General features: G+C 48.4%; 1 protein-coding gene across 2 annotated transcripts in view; it reads right to left on the bottom strand.

The window, feature by feature from the left end:
- Pcsk6 (proprotein convertase subtilisin/kexin type 6) overlaps positions 1-17,253 on the bottom strand; it is a 183,435-nt gene that overhangs the window by 52,788 nt on the left and 113,394 nt on the right. For both annotated transcript variants that reach the window (XM_021191532.1, XM_021191541.1), the window contains exons 12-13: positions 12,456-12,644; positions 10,674-10,810 (exon numbers count right to left, since the gene is read on the bottom strand). In XM_021191532.1, coding sequence (XP_021047191.1) covers positions 10,674-10,810; positions 12,456-12,644 — 326 coding nt within the window. The remainder of the gene's footprint in view (positions 1-10,673; positions 10,811-12,455; positions 12,645-17,253) is intronic.

The raw sequence follows: 17,253 nt of genomic DNA, 5'->3' as shown, positions 1-17,253 counted from the left end.
GGCTCTCAGGATCCCTGTAAAGAGACGAGTTTCCTGGGTTTGTGGAATCATGCCCCAAGGCGGGCAGGCAGGGGAGACCTCAACTCACAAGTCACCGTCCATCTTCCATGTGGGACCAATTCACACCCCACACAAATACCACCAGCAGGGCATCAGATCCCAGCAATGCCAATGGGCTTCGACTCTCCTAGGCTCTAAACCCTACAGTCAACTCTCCTTCTCAGACTGTGCTCAGGGCAGACACCATCGGGGTGACCTGAATTTTCCAGTGTTGAAAAGGCACCTCTCTGTGTGTCCCTACTGTGTGAGAGCGATGCACCTGTAGCAGCATCCTAATGTGCACAGTGCTGGAGCGCAGCAACGAGCCACATCATGTGCACGGCAAGCCTTAGAGTGGGACCTCCCTTGTTCCCTCAGCCAGAAGTCACTGCTTGTTCTGCTAAATTCCAGGGCTCCTCTCCGACTCTGGGGTGGCCCTTGGGGCCCTACATGTGGTATTACTCAAAAGTGAACTCTTCCTGATTAGTGTGCTCCTCAGAGGCTGGGATGGCGTGTCAGGGTCCCTGAACATCTGTGAGGCAGCTGTCAAGTCAGGGAACTGCTTTAGTCCATCATAGGATGGTACATAAATAACAGCACACACAGAACGTCCTGATTTGGCAGAGGAAGGGGACCTATCCTATATGGACTTCAGATGTGTTGGGCACCGGTGCCAGCCAAGGAAAGGCTCACCTTGCTTCTATCAGAGTGCCGCTGTCCCATTTTTTTGCCTGTAGTCACCACTTGACCCAGTGTGCACCCTGGAAGGCTATAGCACTCAGTTCAGAGGCCCATCCTTGGGTGCAGCAAGACCAATGGGATTTCGGGGAGACTCAGCTACCATTGCAATCAATGGGCTCCTTCTGTGGAGAGATGAGGAGAGACAGATAGAGCTGGGTGGAGGGCTGGCTAGTGACAGGACCAACTATGTGACGCGGAGAAGGCCCAGAAGGAAATGCTTGTGGGCCTCACTTGCCAGCACTTGTCTTCTCTGGCGAAGACCAAGCTGAGCAGCTGGGAGAACGTGCACTGAGCAAAGCCCAGCCCAGAAGCTGCTCCAGGGACACTCAGGCTCTCTTGTGACAACGGATGTGCGCCCACCTGACTGTGCTCTAGTAAATCACAGAAGGTCAGTGCTAGGAGAATGCATGATACAATCTACACACAAAGGCCTAGATGCTAAACACGCTTAAGCTTTGAGACCAACTCATTTCAGGACAGAGCTTGGGGCCATCCTGGGGGACTGTTTTGTACCCACGAACCAACCATATGTTCTCTGTAGCTTGCAGGGCCACACTGTGACTGGGGACAGTTTTAACTGTCTGTACTGGTTAAACTGCCAGCATCTATGCTGTACCTATCATGGTGTCCCCAGACCAAGGGAAAGGGGCACAGCAGGGGTCAGACTGCAGGCAGCATTGGTAGCAAGGTGAGGATTGGTTGATTTGCAAGCAGGAATCAGGTCCTTGATGAGCAACCCTGGATGGGCAGGAATGCATGTGCAAGGCGTGTGACTGTGACTTGTGTACCTGTGCCATCGAAACACTGATGCCCACAGCACCCCAGTGCTCACTCAGCACACCACATAGACACTTGCAAAGTATGTCAATGGTTGTTGTGTAAACAGTAGATCCAGCTCCATAAACCCTAGAGAGCTGACATACTCGCAGGGAATGTGTAACCTCCAGCCTGCCCGGCCGTACCGTGCCCTGCCCTCCAGGTCTCTATGTAGACTTAGGGGTATCTTCAACTTGACCTTCCCCAAAGGAGCTCTGACCTCTGAAATACCTGCTCCTCTACAGTGTTCCAGCTTTAGGAAATGACAACTCCACTCTTCTTCAAAGCAGGACAAAACCTGAAATCGTCAGTCCACTTTCCCCTCTAAGCAGCAAATCCCTCAGCTTTCTAAATCAGATTGTTCTACCCACCTCCAATGCTACCGCTGGGTCTGAGTTACCGTCATCTCTTACTGCAGCGACCTCCTAACTGACCTCCATGTTCTCGGAGTCTCTCTCAGTCCCATTTCAGTCTCTGTGAACTGAGCTCACAGCCTATTAACATAAAAGTTCAGATCTGGGACTCTTTGGATTGAAAACGACCGTGGCTTCCCACCAAGGTCTGTAATGGCCTATACAGCAGTACAGCCTGGCTCCAAGTGCCCATGTCACATGCCCCAGGACCTTTGCACCTGACAACACCTTTGCCTGTCAGGTCCTTTCCCTAGATTGTTTAAGCAGCTCATTCCCTCATCTCTGATTACTCAAACATCTCTCTCACGAGGCTCTCTATAGCTACCCTGCCCTGCCCTGCCCTGGGCTTCTCTGCATTGCTGGTGGTATGTGACGTGGTACAGTCAGTGGAGTGAACAGTTTGGCTAGTCCTTGACATGTTAAGTACAGAGTTACCTATGACTTGTCAGTTCTACTCCCCGGTTTCTTTTTTTTTTTTTTTTTTTTTTTGGTTTTTCGAGACAGGGTTTCTCTGTATAGCTCTGGCTGTCCTGGAGCTCACTCTGTAGACCAGGCTGGCCTCGAACTCAGAAATCCGCCTGCCTCTGCCTCCCGAGTGCTGGGATTAAAGGCCTGCGCCACCAGGCCCGGCTTTTTTTTTTTTTTTTTTTCCTCCCCGGTTTCTAATGAAGAGAAATAAACACGTACATCCGTATGAAACCCTGTCCCTGAGTGCTTCCGGAAGCACTATTCGCAGTGGCGAAAGCCATCTCCCCCATCTATCTATCTCCTCTGTGCTTTATGCTACCTAATGACAGCAGCCTCCTGCTTGGTGAGCTTGCTCAATGGCTTTGGCGCTCCCAGGAAATGAGCTCAGGTCTGCTCTGACCACCATCCTCTCCCAGTCTGAGTGCACTGAGTGTGCGGGGCGGAGGCTGTGTTCCTGCTGGGAGCATGATTCTGTGGAGACACTGATGAAGTTCACTCGGTAACGTCTGAGTGTCCGAGGTTTTTTTTTTTTTTTTTTTTTTTTTCCATACCTATTCGAATCAGCCTACAGTTTGTTTCCCACGCTGATCCGTTTCCCTTCACTCTGGCTTTCTTCTAGTAAACTGAAAGGCCAGTGTCGGCTTTTGAAATTTGATTATCTGTATATTACAGGAAGACATTTCATTTTGTATGTGTCTGTCAGTGCTAAAGATCAAATGTGGTCTACTGGCTGGCATGTGTAAGAATCTGGGTGGATTTTTATTCCTCCTTATGTTTGTCCTGCTTTTATAGAAGGAATAGCATGATGAGACCTCTGCAGGAGGCCATGTCTGAGCTACATCGACAGGCAGCTGACATCACTGAGCCTGTGGTGAGCTGGACCAATCAAGCCAGGGGAGAGCAAAGAGGTCAGAGGTCAGAGGAAACAGAAAGTGCCGAGAAGGGCTGCTAATAAGAGTTTGGGTATTGCTCTGAGAGCTGTCGAGGGCCAAGAGATAGTCAGCAGGAGTGTGATCATCTTGGGGCTCAGTGGCTTCTGTGTGAGTGGCAGTGTCACTACTACAGGCAGGACAGAAAGTCCAAGAGAGAGGAGTGCGCAGAGGCTGGGTGGGAGGGGTTACACTGATGTCTGGAGACCAGGGATTCTCAACCTTCCTAATGCCAGGGCCCTTTAATACAGTTCCTCATGCTGTCTAGACTCCAACCATAAAATTATTTTCACTGCTACTTCATAACTATAATTTTGCTACTGTTATGAATTGTTGTCTATGGTCTTAGGCAACCCCAGTGAAAGAGCACTTCAGGCCCTGTGACCGTCAGGTCGAGAACCACTGCTGTAAGAGCAGATGAGAGAGGATAGAGAAAACGAAGGTGAACTCTGGGGTTTGGGCAGAATAAGAGTGCTGACAGAGAAGTTGCTGATGCTCTGGGGGATACAAGACGCAGCTGCTTACGAGTTCTGTCTGAGATGCTTGGAGCTCACGGCCTGATAGACTCCAGGTGCCAAGCCTTTAGGACGCTACTGTAGAGCCTGGGATGGAGGGGCAGGGAGAGGCAGGCTTGGGTGTCATCATGGGGTACAGAGTTGAGCGGCACTGGATGAGGTCCCTGGGCAGAGCTGACCATCAGGGAACTTGGTAGCATGCTGGTGTGTGTGTTTGTGTGTGTGTGTGTGTGTGTGTGTGTGTGTGTGTGTGTAGGAGAAGGAGCACCAAGAGAGACTCATAGGAGTTGCCTCAGAGCCTGTGAGGTGAGGGTTCACTGCAGCCATGCAGGGCAAGCACCTCCAGAGGACATGAGCCCAGCCCTGCTCTTAGCACTCTGTTTATCCTGACAGACATCATCCTATGACTTGACCTCATGGACATCATCATCATCATCTCATCTTCTTTTTCCTTTTCTATATGTGTGGTATGTGTACACGTTCATGTGTGCACACCTGTGTGTTCAAAGGCCAGAGGTTAATGGTGGGCGTCTTCCATGATCACTCTATTTTTTGAGCTAGGGCCTCTCACTGAACCCAGAGCTCACCAATTCAGCCAGGATGGCTGGCCAGCAAGCCTCCCAGATCTTCCTGTCACAGTGCTCCCATCAGTGGGATCACAGACATGACTTTGATGTGGGGGCTAGGGCTCCTCACGCTTGCACAGCTGGCACTATATTTCCTGAACCACCTCCTCAGTCCCAGGGTGGCAGGCGTCAGCAGGAGTCTGAATCCACCGTACCATGTGACCACTACAGAGGGTGACCTCGTGGCTGAGGAGGGCTGTGCAGTTTTTTAAGTCAACCGGACACAGAGAAACTTCAGTTAGGAAAATGCCTCAATCCCACTGCCAGCAGGTAAGTCTGTGGTGCATTCCCTTGATGGATGATAGATGTGGGAGGATGAGCTCACTGTGGGTGGTACCATCTCTGGGCAGCTGGTTCTGGGTTATAGAAGAAAGCAGTCTGAGCACGCCATGGGGAGCAAGCCAGGAGCCAGTGTTCCTCCACAGGCTCCGCATTAGCTCCTGCCTTCAGCTCCCTCCCGGCCTGACTTCCCTCAGTGACGAAGTATGATCTGAAACTGTGAGGGTGAAACAAACCCCTTCCCCTCTCGTGCTTTCGATCACGGCTTTTACCACAGCAATAGAAACCTAACTGAGACAGTGGGCAGGCACCCTGTTAAAGAGGCTCAGACTCTCATTTTGAAAAGTTAACGAGGACAGAGTCAGGGACACTAACTTAGGAGACAGTGCCCCAGGAATCAGCAAAGGGCTTCTTATCGTCCCGAGCTCACTGTATGCTGCTCACGACACAATGACTGTGGCCTGAGAGGTGAAGAGATATGCCATCAGCCTCCATGTGCTTCTGCCCACAGCACCAGTCTTACAGGCAAGCAGGCTGGTACAGGGCCAAGAACTCTGAGGTACCCAGAGTGATGTATGCTTGACCGGGTGGCTGGCACCGAAAAGCAACCTCAAGCTTTAAAGCTACATCCATAAGCTTTGGGGGGGGGGGGGTTATAAAAGAAACAACTTAAGAGCCTCTGCTATGAAAATGGGAAATGTCATTAAAATTTTATGCTGTCATATTTTTAGAGTTTATCAATATTTTCTTATAATAGTTAAAGTCTGGAGGTGAATTTGAGAGAATTCTTACAGATGACTTGTTCATTTAAAGTAAACCTTTTGGGTAAAACAAACTACTGCCCCTACCCTCACAAAACGACATGACAGCCCCCTAGAAGATCTACTCTGTAAGACCTGGAAGCGAATTGAGGGGAGAGGGTATTAGACATTCATGAGCTGACTGAGGGTTGTGGTGCTTTGAATACGCTTGGCCCGTGGAAAGTGGCACTATTAGGAGATGCTGCCTTGTTGGAGGAAGTGTGTTGTGGTGTAGGTGGGCTTTGAGGACTCTTAGTGCTCAAGCTCTGCCCAGTGTGGAAGACAGTCTCCTCCTGGCTGCCTTCAGATGGAGGCGAAGAAGCTCCTCCTGCGCCTTGTCTGCCTGCAGGCTGCCATGCTTCCAACCACGATGGTAATAGACTGAAATTGTAAGCCAGCCCCAGTGAAATGCTTGCTTTTATAAGAATTACTTTGGTCAGGGTGTCTCTTCACAGCAATGAAATCCAAACTAAGACTGAAGGTATGTTTCTTCATAGGAAGTGGATAGCTGTGTTCCTTAACAACACCAGAGCAGTGAAAGCAAACACCGGGGAGCGCTCAGAAAGACCCCCCAGTCTAGACTGCGTATTTAACTGTGGATCCACAGAGAGCTGTGGAAAGTTTACTGGCCTCTGTGGGTGACTACAAGATGTGATGATTACCCCAGCTTTCTTTCTTGGGCTAACTCCATGACCTAGATCAATGTCTGTTCCATAGTACTTACTCAATAAATATTTGTTGGATAAATTATTAACGAGAGAGAGTTATGGAGAAGTATAAAACTATCAGAGACACAAATCATCTGAAGCAAAAATTAAGGGAAAAAATTCTAGGGGCTGGAAAGAGGGCTCAGTAATTAAAAGCACTTGCTGCTTTTGCAAAGAGTCAGAGCTCAGCTCTTAACACCTCTGTCACATGCTCACAGCGGTCTGCAACTCCCGCTCCAGAGGATCTCACACCCTCTTCTGGCCTCTCTGGGCACCTCAGTGCACATGGCAAACACTCACATTAGATGTATACACACATGCATGTATGCATAAATAAAAGTAAATCTTAACAAGAAAGGAAGAAAGAGGGGGGAGGGAGGGAGGGAGGGAGGGAGGAAGGAAGGGAGGGAGGAAGAAAAGCAAGGTCTGTAGAGAGAGTTTGGTGGTTCAGATCACTAGCTGCTCTTTCAGAGGACCTGTGTTCAATCCCTATCACCCACACAGTGGCTTACAACCATCTGTAATTCCAGTTCTAGAAGATCTGATGCCTTCCTCTGGCCTCCAAGCCACCAAACATGCAACTGTAGCACAGGTAAAACACCCATACACATAAAAAAAAAATGTAAATTTAAATAAGAAAAACCATTTCACTTAGAATAGCACCGGAAAGAACAAGATACTCTGTAAGTAATAAGCCTAGGCAAGGCAGCACAAAGTGGGAACACTGAAAACCAGAAGCTAAACCTTGCTGACCAGTGAAATATAGCCAATCAAAGGGAAAGCACCCATGCTGATGGGCTCGGAGGATTACTGTTAAGATGGCCACATGCCCCAAAGTGATTTAACTGCTATGAGAGAAGAAAAGAAAAGAAAAGAAAAGAAAAGAAAAGAAAAGAAAAGAAAAGAAAAGAAAAGAAATCCAAGGGTCATCCTGAAAGCCACATAAGTTTAGAAGGAATTCAAAATAGCCACAAGAAATTTGAAAAATAACAAAGCTCGAAGACTGGATTTATCAGGCCGTGCCATACAACAGAATTGAGAGCCCAGAACTACATCCTTGCACCAGTGGGTTCTGACAGCAGGGCCTGGGTCATGTGACAGAGAAAGAATATTACCTTCAATAAATGGTACTTAGAAAAAAAAAAAGCCTTGTGCAAAAGGAGGAATTGGGCTCCTCTTCTCAAGACATACATTTTAGTCTCTTAGTTATATTTTATTGCTGTAGGAAGACACCGTGACCAAGGCAGCTTATAAAGGAAAGGGTTCTATATGGGGGGTGGGGGTTATAGTTACAGAAGATTAGGCTATCATGGTAGGGAGCAGGCAGGCAGGCATGGCGCTGGAACAGCCACTGAGAACTTACATCTTGATTCACAAGCATGTGGCAGAGTGAAAGTTACCTGGGAATTGTGGGGCAATGGGCTATGCACAAACAGTCTGGTCTCCAGTTGGGTTGAGGTCGTGAACCCCAGTGAAACCCGGTGGCAATAATTTTCACCTACATGGGATGGAAGGTGTTCCCTTATGTCTCCTGGACCCCTGGCTCCTGTCAAAGTTACTGCCCCACAGCCCCCACAGGAGGGGATCATGGCTAGCAGTCATGTACACAAAGTCCCAAGCTTCTGACCTTCAGGCTAGACTCCTCCCAGTTACCTAGCAATAGCAAGATAACAAGCCCACTATAAGAGGGGCAGCTTGGCCCCACCTCGCTCTCTCTTCTTTCTCTCTCTTACTCTCTTAAGCTTTTACTTTCCTTACTCTAAGCTCTCTCCTCTCTCTCTAAGCTCTTACTCTCTTAAGCTTTCACCTTTCTTATTCTATTTCTCTCCTTCTCTCTCTTTCCTTCTCTCCTCTTGACCATGGCCAGTCTCTCTTTTTTTCTACTTTCTCTCTTTCCCCTTGCCTTTCTACAATAAAGCTCTAAAACCATACACTGTCTCTGTTCATCAAGGCCTGCTGTACTTGGACGATAGTATAGGCTTTCTTCTAACCAGCTGCTTCCGACCTTCCGTCAGAAGGCCTTACTGTGCTTCAATCAGGGCCCGGACTAAGGACTCTCGCCTGCATAGGAACCTTTCTCCCTCTGCCCTCTTCCCGCATCTCCGGGGCTGAGCGTGTTGCCCTGGGCCCCCGATTCTGTTCTCAGCTCCTCTGCCATATCCAGCGTGGGATGCCAGAGACTGAGAACCTGGTACCGGGGGCTGCTCCTTGTCCACCCCCCACCATGTGCCCACCCAGGGCCATGTGGAAATCGTCCAGCTGTCCTCCCGAGTCCGCCTGCCCAGAGCACAGGAACAGCCCTGCAGGGAATGGCATGGACTTTTGAAACCTCAAATCCCCCCTCCCCATGACATACCTCCCACCTCCTCCAACAAGGCCAAGCCTCCAAATCCTTCCCAAATAGTTTTACCAACCAGGGCCCAGGAATTCAAACACATGAGCTTACAGGTGTCATTCTTATTCAAACCACCACAATTAGCTAAAATGGTTCCAAATATCCAAATTAAAGAGCCAAAGCTACAAAATCCTTAGAGAACATAGGGATAAATTTCTGCGACACTGTGTCTTGGTTAGGGTTTTATGGCTGTGAAGAGACACCATGACCACAGCAATTCTTATGAAAGACAACATTTAACTGGGGCTGGCTTATAGTTTCAGAGGTTTAGTTCATTATTGTCTTGGTGAGAAGCATGGCGGTATGCAGGCAGACATGGTACTGGAGAGGTGGCTGAGATTTCTACATCTCGATCCACAGGCAACAGCAGGGCACAGTGTGCCACACTGGGCGTAGCTTGAGCATATGAGACCTCAAAGTCTACCATCACAGTGACCCACTTGCCCAGCAAGGCCACGCCGACTCTAAATAAGACCGTACCTACTAAAAATGTCATTCCCTATGGACCTATGGGGGCCAACTACATTCAAACCACCATATACTATGTGTGCTTGCTGGTTTCAACTTGACACAAGAAGAATTATCCAGGAAGACAGAGCCTCAATTGAATACTAGCCTCCTGTGAGACTGGCCTGTGGGCATCTTGTGGGGGGTTTCTTGATTGTTAATTGACGTGGGTGGGCCCCCCAGCCCAATACTGTCCAGTCCTTGGGCAAGCAGGCTTGGCTGTAAAGGTAACTGAGGAAGCCATCAGGAGCAAGCCAGTAAGCAGCCCTCCTGCATGGCTTCTCTTTCAGTTTCTGCCTCTTCCTGCCTTGAGTTCCTGCTCAGACCTCCCTGGACGATGGGCTCTCTAAGCCAAACAAACCCTTTCTTTCTCCAAGCTGTGTTTGATTATGAATGGCGTTTATGGCAGCAACAGAAAGCTAGGAGAGTTAGCCATGTTTAAAAAATATGTTACTCCCCACCCCACCCCCCAAAAAAAAATCAAGAGAAACAAGATACCTGGGCCTCATCGCAACGTTCTGTGTACCGAAGGATCCCATCGCTCCCGTGAGCACAACCCACAGGATGAGAGGAATCTTTTCAAATCACATATGTGATAAAAAAATCCTTACAACTCAACAGTACAAAAGCAGGGAAACCAATTTAAAAAATAAAGGCAAAATACTTGAACAAACATCTCCCCCAGAGAATATACGCAAAAGAACGGGGAGGAACATGAAAAGCTATTTCATCAGGGAATTGCAAATCAAAACCGCAGATACCACTTCACACCCACAGGGTGGTTTTTTAGCACAGAGAAGAGGAAATAGCAAGTGTTGTGGAGGTGTGGAGAAGCCCCACCCTCCAACACCCGCACAGTCAGGCCCAGCATTTCCACTCCCAGGTATAAACTCGAGGGAAACGAAACCCATGTCCACGTACACGGGTGTTCCTGAAAGCCCAACTCAGGGAGGAAAGACTGTGAAAATAATAATATCAGCTAATGACAGAAAATAATAATATCAGCCAATGACAGAAAATAATAATATCAGCCAATGACAGAAGTAAGTTCGTCCAGTGGAGCATTGTTTGGTCTAGAAAGCAGTGCAGTCTGATATACGCTGTGACCTTGAAAGTGACACTGAATGAAAGAACGCACACAACACCGCCTCTATTTACAGAAAATGTCCAGAATAGACACATTCAGAAACAAGAGGTAAACTGGTGGTAGGCAGGGGGTGGAGCTGAGGAGGGGATGGGAGCACTTGCCTCTGAAGGGAGGAGACCTTCTGGAGATAGAGTGGTTGGCTGCACACCACCAAGGATCTTACTGACCTTGAAAACGGTTATGGCAGTGAATGTTATCCCCAAAAAACGAAGACTTACCAGCGGCACTCCCTTTAACTAACAGGGAGTGCTTGACACATAAAAGAGGTCGTGAAATGCCGAGGCCACTGACCTTGTTTCTCTGGGTTTCGGACCTGCGATGGTATATCCTGCACTTCCAGAGTCCACTCCCCTTCAGCCTTTTCTCCCCAGCAGTGGACCGTCATGAATTCCCAGTTTGTGAACCCCTCATTGGAAAAATCCAGCAATCTGCAATTGGAAATGCTAGGTTAGAAAGGGAAGGCCCAGCCTAAGGAGCCAGGCCCGGGATGGGGCAGCTCAAAGAGGACTCGGACCCACCCACCTGGGGGTAGGGGGTCACTCTCTCTCCTTCTACCACGTGGGCCCTAGGGAATCGAGTTCAGGTAGGCTTGTAGGCAAGTGCCCTTAAGCTGTTTGTTTTCCAAACTTGGACAGCTGAGTCAGTCCCACCTCCATTATTTCACAGAACCTCCCTAACATCTGGAAGGCAAGGCCACCTCCAGTGCCCTATAACAGTCTGGACTGGTCCATGCACTTTTCTGGGAGAGGCCTGGGGAAAGGGAAGAGAAATGTGTTTCCTGAACACATTCAGGTGGAGCTTGCCCACTCTTTGGAGATTTGCTGAACCTCCCTTTTCCTTCCAGACTAGGACGTATTGGCTGGTTTCCTGTGTCAATTTGGCACAAACTAAAGTCATCCGAGAGAAAGGAGCCCCATGAGATTCAGCTATAAAGCATTTTCTCAACTACTGATCAATAGGGAAGGGCCCAGCCCATCGCGGGTGGTGCCATCCCCTAAGCTGGTGGTCCTGAGGTCTATAAGAATGCAGGCTGAGCAAGCCACAAGGAACAAACCAGTGAGCAGCACCCGTCCATGGCCTCTGCATCAGCTCCTGCCTCCAGGACCCTGCCCTCTTCCAGTTCCTGACCTGACTCCCTTTGATGAATAGCAATGTGGAAGTATAAGCCAAATAAATGCTTTTCTCCCCAATTTGCTTTTTTGAACATGGTGTTTCATAGCAATAGAAACTCTTAACTAAGACAAAGGGTCTTCCCCCAGCTATCTCCACAAGCCCCTGGCCTTCAGGCCCCTCCATTTTTTTTTGTAGTTCAAAGAGAAACAGAAAGGAACCGCTACTAAATTCTTCTTCCTTTCCTGGCGGCATTGAGGGAGTGAAGCCAAGCCCTTGTGAGTGCCAGGCCCGCACTCCACCACTGAGCTGCACCCCCAGCCCTCTTAAATTAGGCATTTCTACTTGAAGATAAGAACTTGCATTCTGGACTGGACTCTTACACTGTTCACCAGGAGTTTAAATATGGAAGTTCTATTCCATTCTGGTTTGGGGGCTCCCTGGACACTGGAAATGATGTGATGTTTTTCAAGGGAACTTTCTCTGCAGGGGAACAGTGCTAAGAAACTACCAAGGTCAAGGTTGAATTACATACAAAGCCAAGTAGAACCTGACACACTGGAGCTAAAACAAGGGCAGTTTTATAGATGCCGGGGCCCTTAGGAATGCCGGCTTCCAGTGTGAACACTGGCGGGTTGAAACGCCTGCAGAGTCCAGGAGGATGTGGAGTAAGGTAGAAGGTAACAGATCCCAACCACAATCTTGATATCATGCACAGACTCTTGGCAAAACACCAAATTCCCAAGACTGGAGTGATGGCTTGGTGGCCCCAGGGTGGTGCTTTCAAGTACTCACAGGCCCCACTAGCAACCGTGGCATTCCTAACAAACCCACGGGGCCCACTCTGGGTCACAGGGCCTTCAAGCCCCAGAGAAAACCTCCATTTCCCTGTTGCAGGGGATCTTGCCAGGATCCAGAGTAAATAGGGCCTTCCTGAGCAAATGCTGGAGAGAGTAGCCTCACCTCTTTGCCAAAAGTTGCGACTTGGTTCCAGAGGGAGAAATCAGGTGGATCTGGAGATCGCCCCGGCGTGGGTGGGAGATAGAGATTCGGACGACCACATGCTCCAGGTATACCACACGCTGGTCTGAGTGGTCCGCACAGGCGTTGGTCAGGGCTGTGGTCCGCAGCACCTGCACTATGGGGATGCTCCTGGGGAGGAAAAACAAGAAAAGTGCTGGATTCCCAAGTCTTAATCTCACAAAGGGAAGATAGGGACTTCAATGCTGAGTCTGTCCCTCCCCTGCTGTGGCCTCTGGGTCCTGGGATCCCCTAGGGAGTCACAGAGGTCTCACACTTAGGTGCTCCATTCTGACCACTGCTGGAAAACTTTACGGTTATAGTTTGTTTGTTTGTTTGTTTTTTAATGTATCTTTATGCACACTTGGGGCCATTGTGTCTGGGGGCCTTCCCTTTGGAACCCAGGAGTTACCCATCTTTAAACAGCATCGTGGCCAGCTCACTTTCTCAAGAGCTTTCGCCTCGGAGATAGCATTATGAATGCTGACCAACCAGCATGAGGTGCTGGTGGGAAAGCTTTCAAGGATTAAGTCATCCATCCAGGAGAAAGAAGGACTGCATCAATGTCACACAGCTCCGGTCCCCAGGCCATGTCTCCTCGGGGTTAACCCACACTCGAGGGACCGCTTTGTGGCAGCTGAATCTGCTGCAGTTGCTCTGCCTCCAGTCAGTCTGCTGGAAGTCTGCCAACCCATTGCCCCATGAAGGAAATGAATGATGGTATTTCCATGACTTCTCAGAAGGGCCCAGAGGCCCTTCTGTCACCTGGGATGGAAGCTGATGACAAGCCCATCTCCAGTCACTTAAAAATCATTTCCACCCGGTTTTGGAAGCACAAAACATACACAAACCCTATGCCTACAGGCTGCTTTGAGCGCCCGCGTCTCCGAAAGCCTGGTTCTTTCCCACCCATTTGTAAACTGAATAAAGATGGCAGTTTTTGGTGGAAGGCTGATTGCCACCCAAGGGCACATTAGTAATTCCCTGCTCTATGGTCTGCCCTGGGAAATGCTTTTCCCTCTGTGCGTGGGCTTCCCTCTAGAGAGGACCCGGAACAAACATGTGCTTGGGGTCTCTTAGGAATGGATTCGCTGGGTTCTACTAGGCCTGAGTCATAAGAAAACATTAAAAACAGCTAGAAAGAGTGATGTAATGCCCCTGAGACTCTGTAAATATTTGAAAAACATGCTTTGCATGTACCATAAATTGACTTAGAGTCTGGCTTCTTTCATTACTTTCTCTGAGCTTTACTGTCAGGGTTTAGGTGCCCTACCGCTGTGGCAGATCCAGAATATAGTAGAAAGTTCGAGAGAGGCCCAGGCCCACAGGGACCACAGGACCCACAGGGCCCACAGACCCTTTAAGGTAAAGTGTCCATCTACAGCATCCCAACTATACACTCAAAAGAGAAACTGAGCATGTTGGTGACAAACGGCTCCTCAGTAATGGGGGGAAACAGGGTCACTAGTGCCCTGCCCCAGGGCTCTGAAATGTGATGCCCCAAGACCCAGGGGTGAGGCCACTTTTAATCTTCTAACACTGTCACAGGTAGAATGGTAGCGTCAAGGCAAACAAAGTTCTAAGCAGGATTAAAACACTATTCTCTCTCTCAGCCTTTTACTAACTGTTAGAGAGAACAATCACCACTCTAGAAATAGACCTAGAATCCTGTTGGGGAAACCTGGATCCCATGGATAAGGACACAAGACAGCCAAACACTGGTGGCCTGGCCAGTGCCTCATAACTGTCCAGCTCAGGGCTCACTGCACCCAGACCAGAGGAAACACTCATTTCACTTGGCTTCACTTGTCTCAGGGGTTCCTGCTAAGGGACCCCAGCTGCTGGGAGAGGACTCTGGGCTGGTCTCCCCCACAGGGAACTAGTCGGCTGCAGTGCCAGGCTGGTGGGCCAATGGGCAGTTCAGCCCTCCCCCCTTCAAGAATTAATGACGTCTCCTGTCTTGGGTTCTCACAGCTAAGCTATTAAGCTTCTCTGGGGTGGGGGACCAGCCTGCCTGGGGCACAAAGCTAACTGTAACAATCAGTTTTTATGTGACATCTCTGTACTGGGAAGTCACTCAGGCATCAGGACTCCTCATTCCTGCAAGTTCCATGGGAGGGCTGTTAGGGTGGGTGGATGTCCCTCACCGCAAGGGCGAGCGAAATAGTCCACTGCTTCCTGGACATTCTCTCTACTTCTGCTGCTGACACAAATAGCCTAAGACTCCAACTAAGGGATGTCAATGTCTCTTAATGAAAAGCAAAAGGAAGGAGCCTTTGAGAGGGTCGAAATAGCCAAAATAGTCAAGCTGTAATTGTCCTTGCTTTCGACAGAAACTCCAAGAAGTCATGATGAGGCCAAGTCCCAAAAGTCACCTAACTCCAAGACAGAATGTAAAAGAGTTCATGGAAAGGAAACAATATTCTGCAACCACTGCAAAGACAACACAGAAAATGTGAGTCAAGTGTAAATTCATGTTAGATGCCACTTCCCATCCAGCCACACTGTAGGAGTGATTATTCATCTCCAGGTGGTCTTCTTGCATCCTTGAGTCTCTGGGCCCAGCCCATTCTAGGAGGCTGGGGGCTACCAGATGGTAACCATCATAACAATGGCACAGGACATCTACCTATGCTACAAATATGATGGCCTCCTAGTTTCCATTTTCCCCAATATAGAAAGATATAGAAAAATCCTACTTTTATGACACTCGTAACAGAGTAATACTCAAAGTTAAATGTTCTCAAGTAACTAAGTAGTAGGAAGAGGCAGAGGAAGGCAGATCCCAGTCAGAAACCATCTACACTGGGGCTTCTGATCACCACTCTAGCAAAGAAGCTACTACAAGCCATGACTTTTCGTTTCACCTCACTCCAGCGCCTGCACCCTTGCCCTGGCATGTCAATGCAGCCTTTCCACTCTTGTCTAGCCCATTTCTCATCAGCCCATTCTGAAATCATATTGGGTTACCTGTGGGAATCAGGAGATAACAGATCCTTCTCTCTGGTACATTTGTCATCTGACTGGGGAAGATAGGGTGGCTGACCCAACTGAGGCCCACAGAGCAGAAGCTGGTCCAGGGAATGTTTTTCACTGACCTTCTAAAGAATAGTGAGTGTGTAGGGGGGAACATTCACTGGGGTACACATACTCAATTCAAGTAGGAGAAAATATCTCAACAAGTTACCGCCCAGATCTGTGTTCTAGAATTAATGCTATCATCTCAAATAAAGACCACTTTGCTAATGATGTATGATATACCGCATGAGTGTGTTTATATTTGGGGCTAGGGAAAGGTTGAGATAGAGTCATATATAACTGAAGCTGGCCTTAAACCAACTATGTATGCGAGGATGACCCTGAACTCCTGATTTTCTTGCCTCTACCTCTGGAGCACTGGGATACATGCACAGCTAGATGAAATTACTTTTGATTATTAAACCACAGCATGATGTTTAGGCTATGAATAAAACGTAGCAACAAAAACAAACCTCTCCTACACTAATTTATCCATAATTAATTGGCCTATAAAATACACAATGTTTATATTTGAAGCACACCCTTTTCTTCTATGTCCAGTGCTAACTACAGCCTGAGATTCAGTCTGACAGGAAGTTAAAGCAGACATTAAATTAAAATCTAGTTGGTTCTTACTGTTCAGATTCTGAGTTTGCATTTTTGCTGGCTCACTAGAAGTTATTTATACACTCAAGTTCACCTTCGTGGTCATTGGTGAACATACACAGAGGAGCGAAGTCACCTAACACGCACGCGTCCCAGCTGAGGTCAGGCCAGGCCATGACCTGCTTCTCTCGGCTCTCAGACTGTAAACGGGCTCCCATTTCACACTCTCTGAGGTGGTACCCTTTCCATTTTTATGCTTTTTGTTGGCGCTTTGCTACTTATAAGCTCTGCCCCCAAATATCCCAAGTACTGGATGAGGAGCTGTTTAATGGTCTTGCTTCCCACAACTACCATGTGTCCTATAGGAAATTAGAGGCTCTGAGTTCAAAGTCAATGAGTTACCAACAGTCAGTACGAAAAGACATCAGGATAGCAATCCATAAAGTGAAACTGTCACCATCATCTGTTATTCCATATGAACATATCACGTGTGATACGGAGAGTATCATAAGCAGGGCAGAAATCCCAGAAATAAAGAAACACAGAAAAGGCAGGATGCAATTAACCTAGATTCAGTTCTAGACTGGCATCTATGAGTTGATGATCTTCTGTATAGATCATCTTCAACATTCATATAAGGAGGGGGGGAGAAGGGAAGGGGAATAAAGAGAGAAGAAGCTTGACATAAAGGGGGTCAAAAGAAGCAAAATTCTGAATGGGAGTCTTCAGAAGCAGTAAAGCTTTAAGACCCATGGGTACGTTACGTTCTCTTGCTTTCTGCTGCCTTAACTGGCTCTTCTTGTACCATCATTGGGAGCCATGGGTTGGCCTGGGTTGGCCTCATGCTGCTTGTATTCTAATGCTAATTTGCACCCCCCCCCAAATTGTTTGCCTCAAAGATGAGCGAGTCCATAAGTGAGACAATGAGGATCCATGCCCCCAGTTAATTCTGATTGGTAAGTAAAGACGGCAGAAGCCAATAGCTGGGGAGAAGAGACATAGGTGGGGTTTAGGTTTCCTGGGCTAGGGACCACCAGAAAGGAGGAAGAGAGAAAAGGAACCACCATGGGCTAGGGGCCAAGAGAGCATGGCCCAGAGGGCTGCCTGGCTGGAGCTA

This window comes from Mus pahari, chromosome 1 (assembly GCF_900095145.1).
Source record: "Mus pahari chromosome 1, PAHARI_EIJ_v1.1, whole genome shotgun sequence".
NCBI lineage: Eukaryota > Metazoa > Chordata > Mammalia > Rodentia > Muridae > Mus > Mus pahari.
Note: the sequence above shows the minus strand (reverse complement) of the source record. Positions and strands in the feature narration are given on the sequence as shown.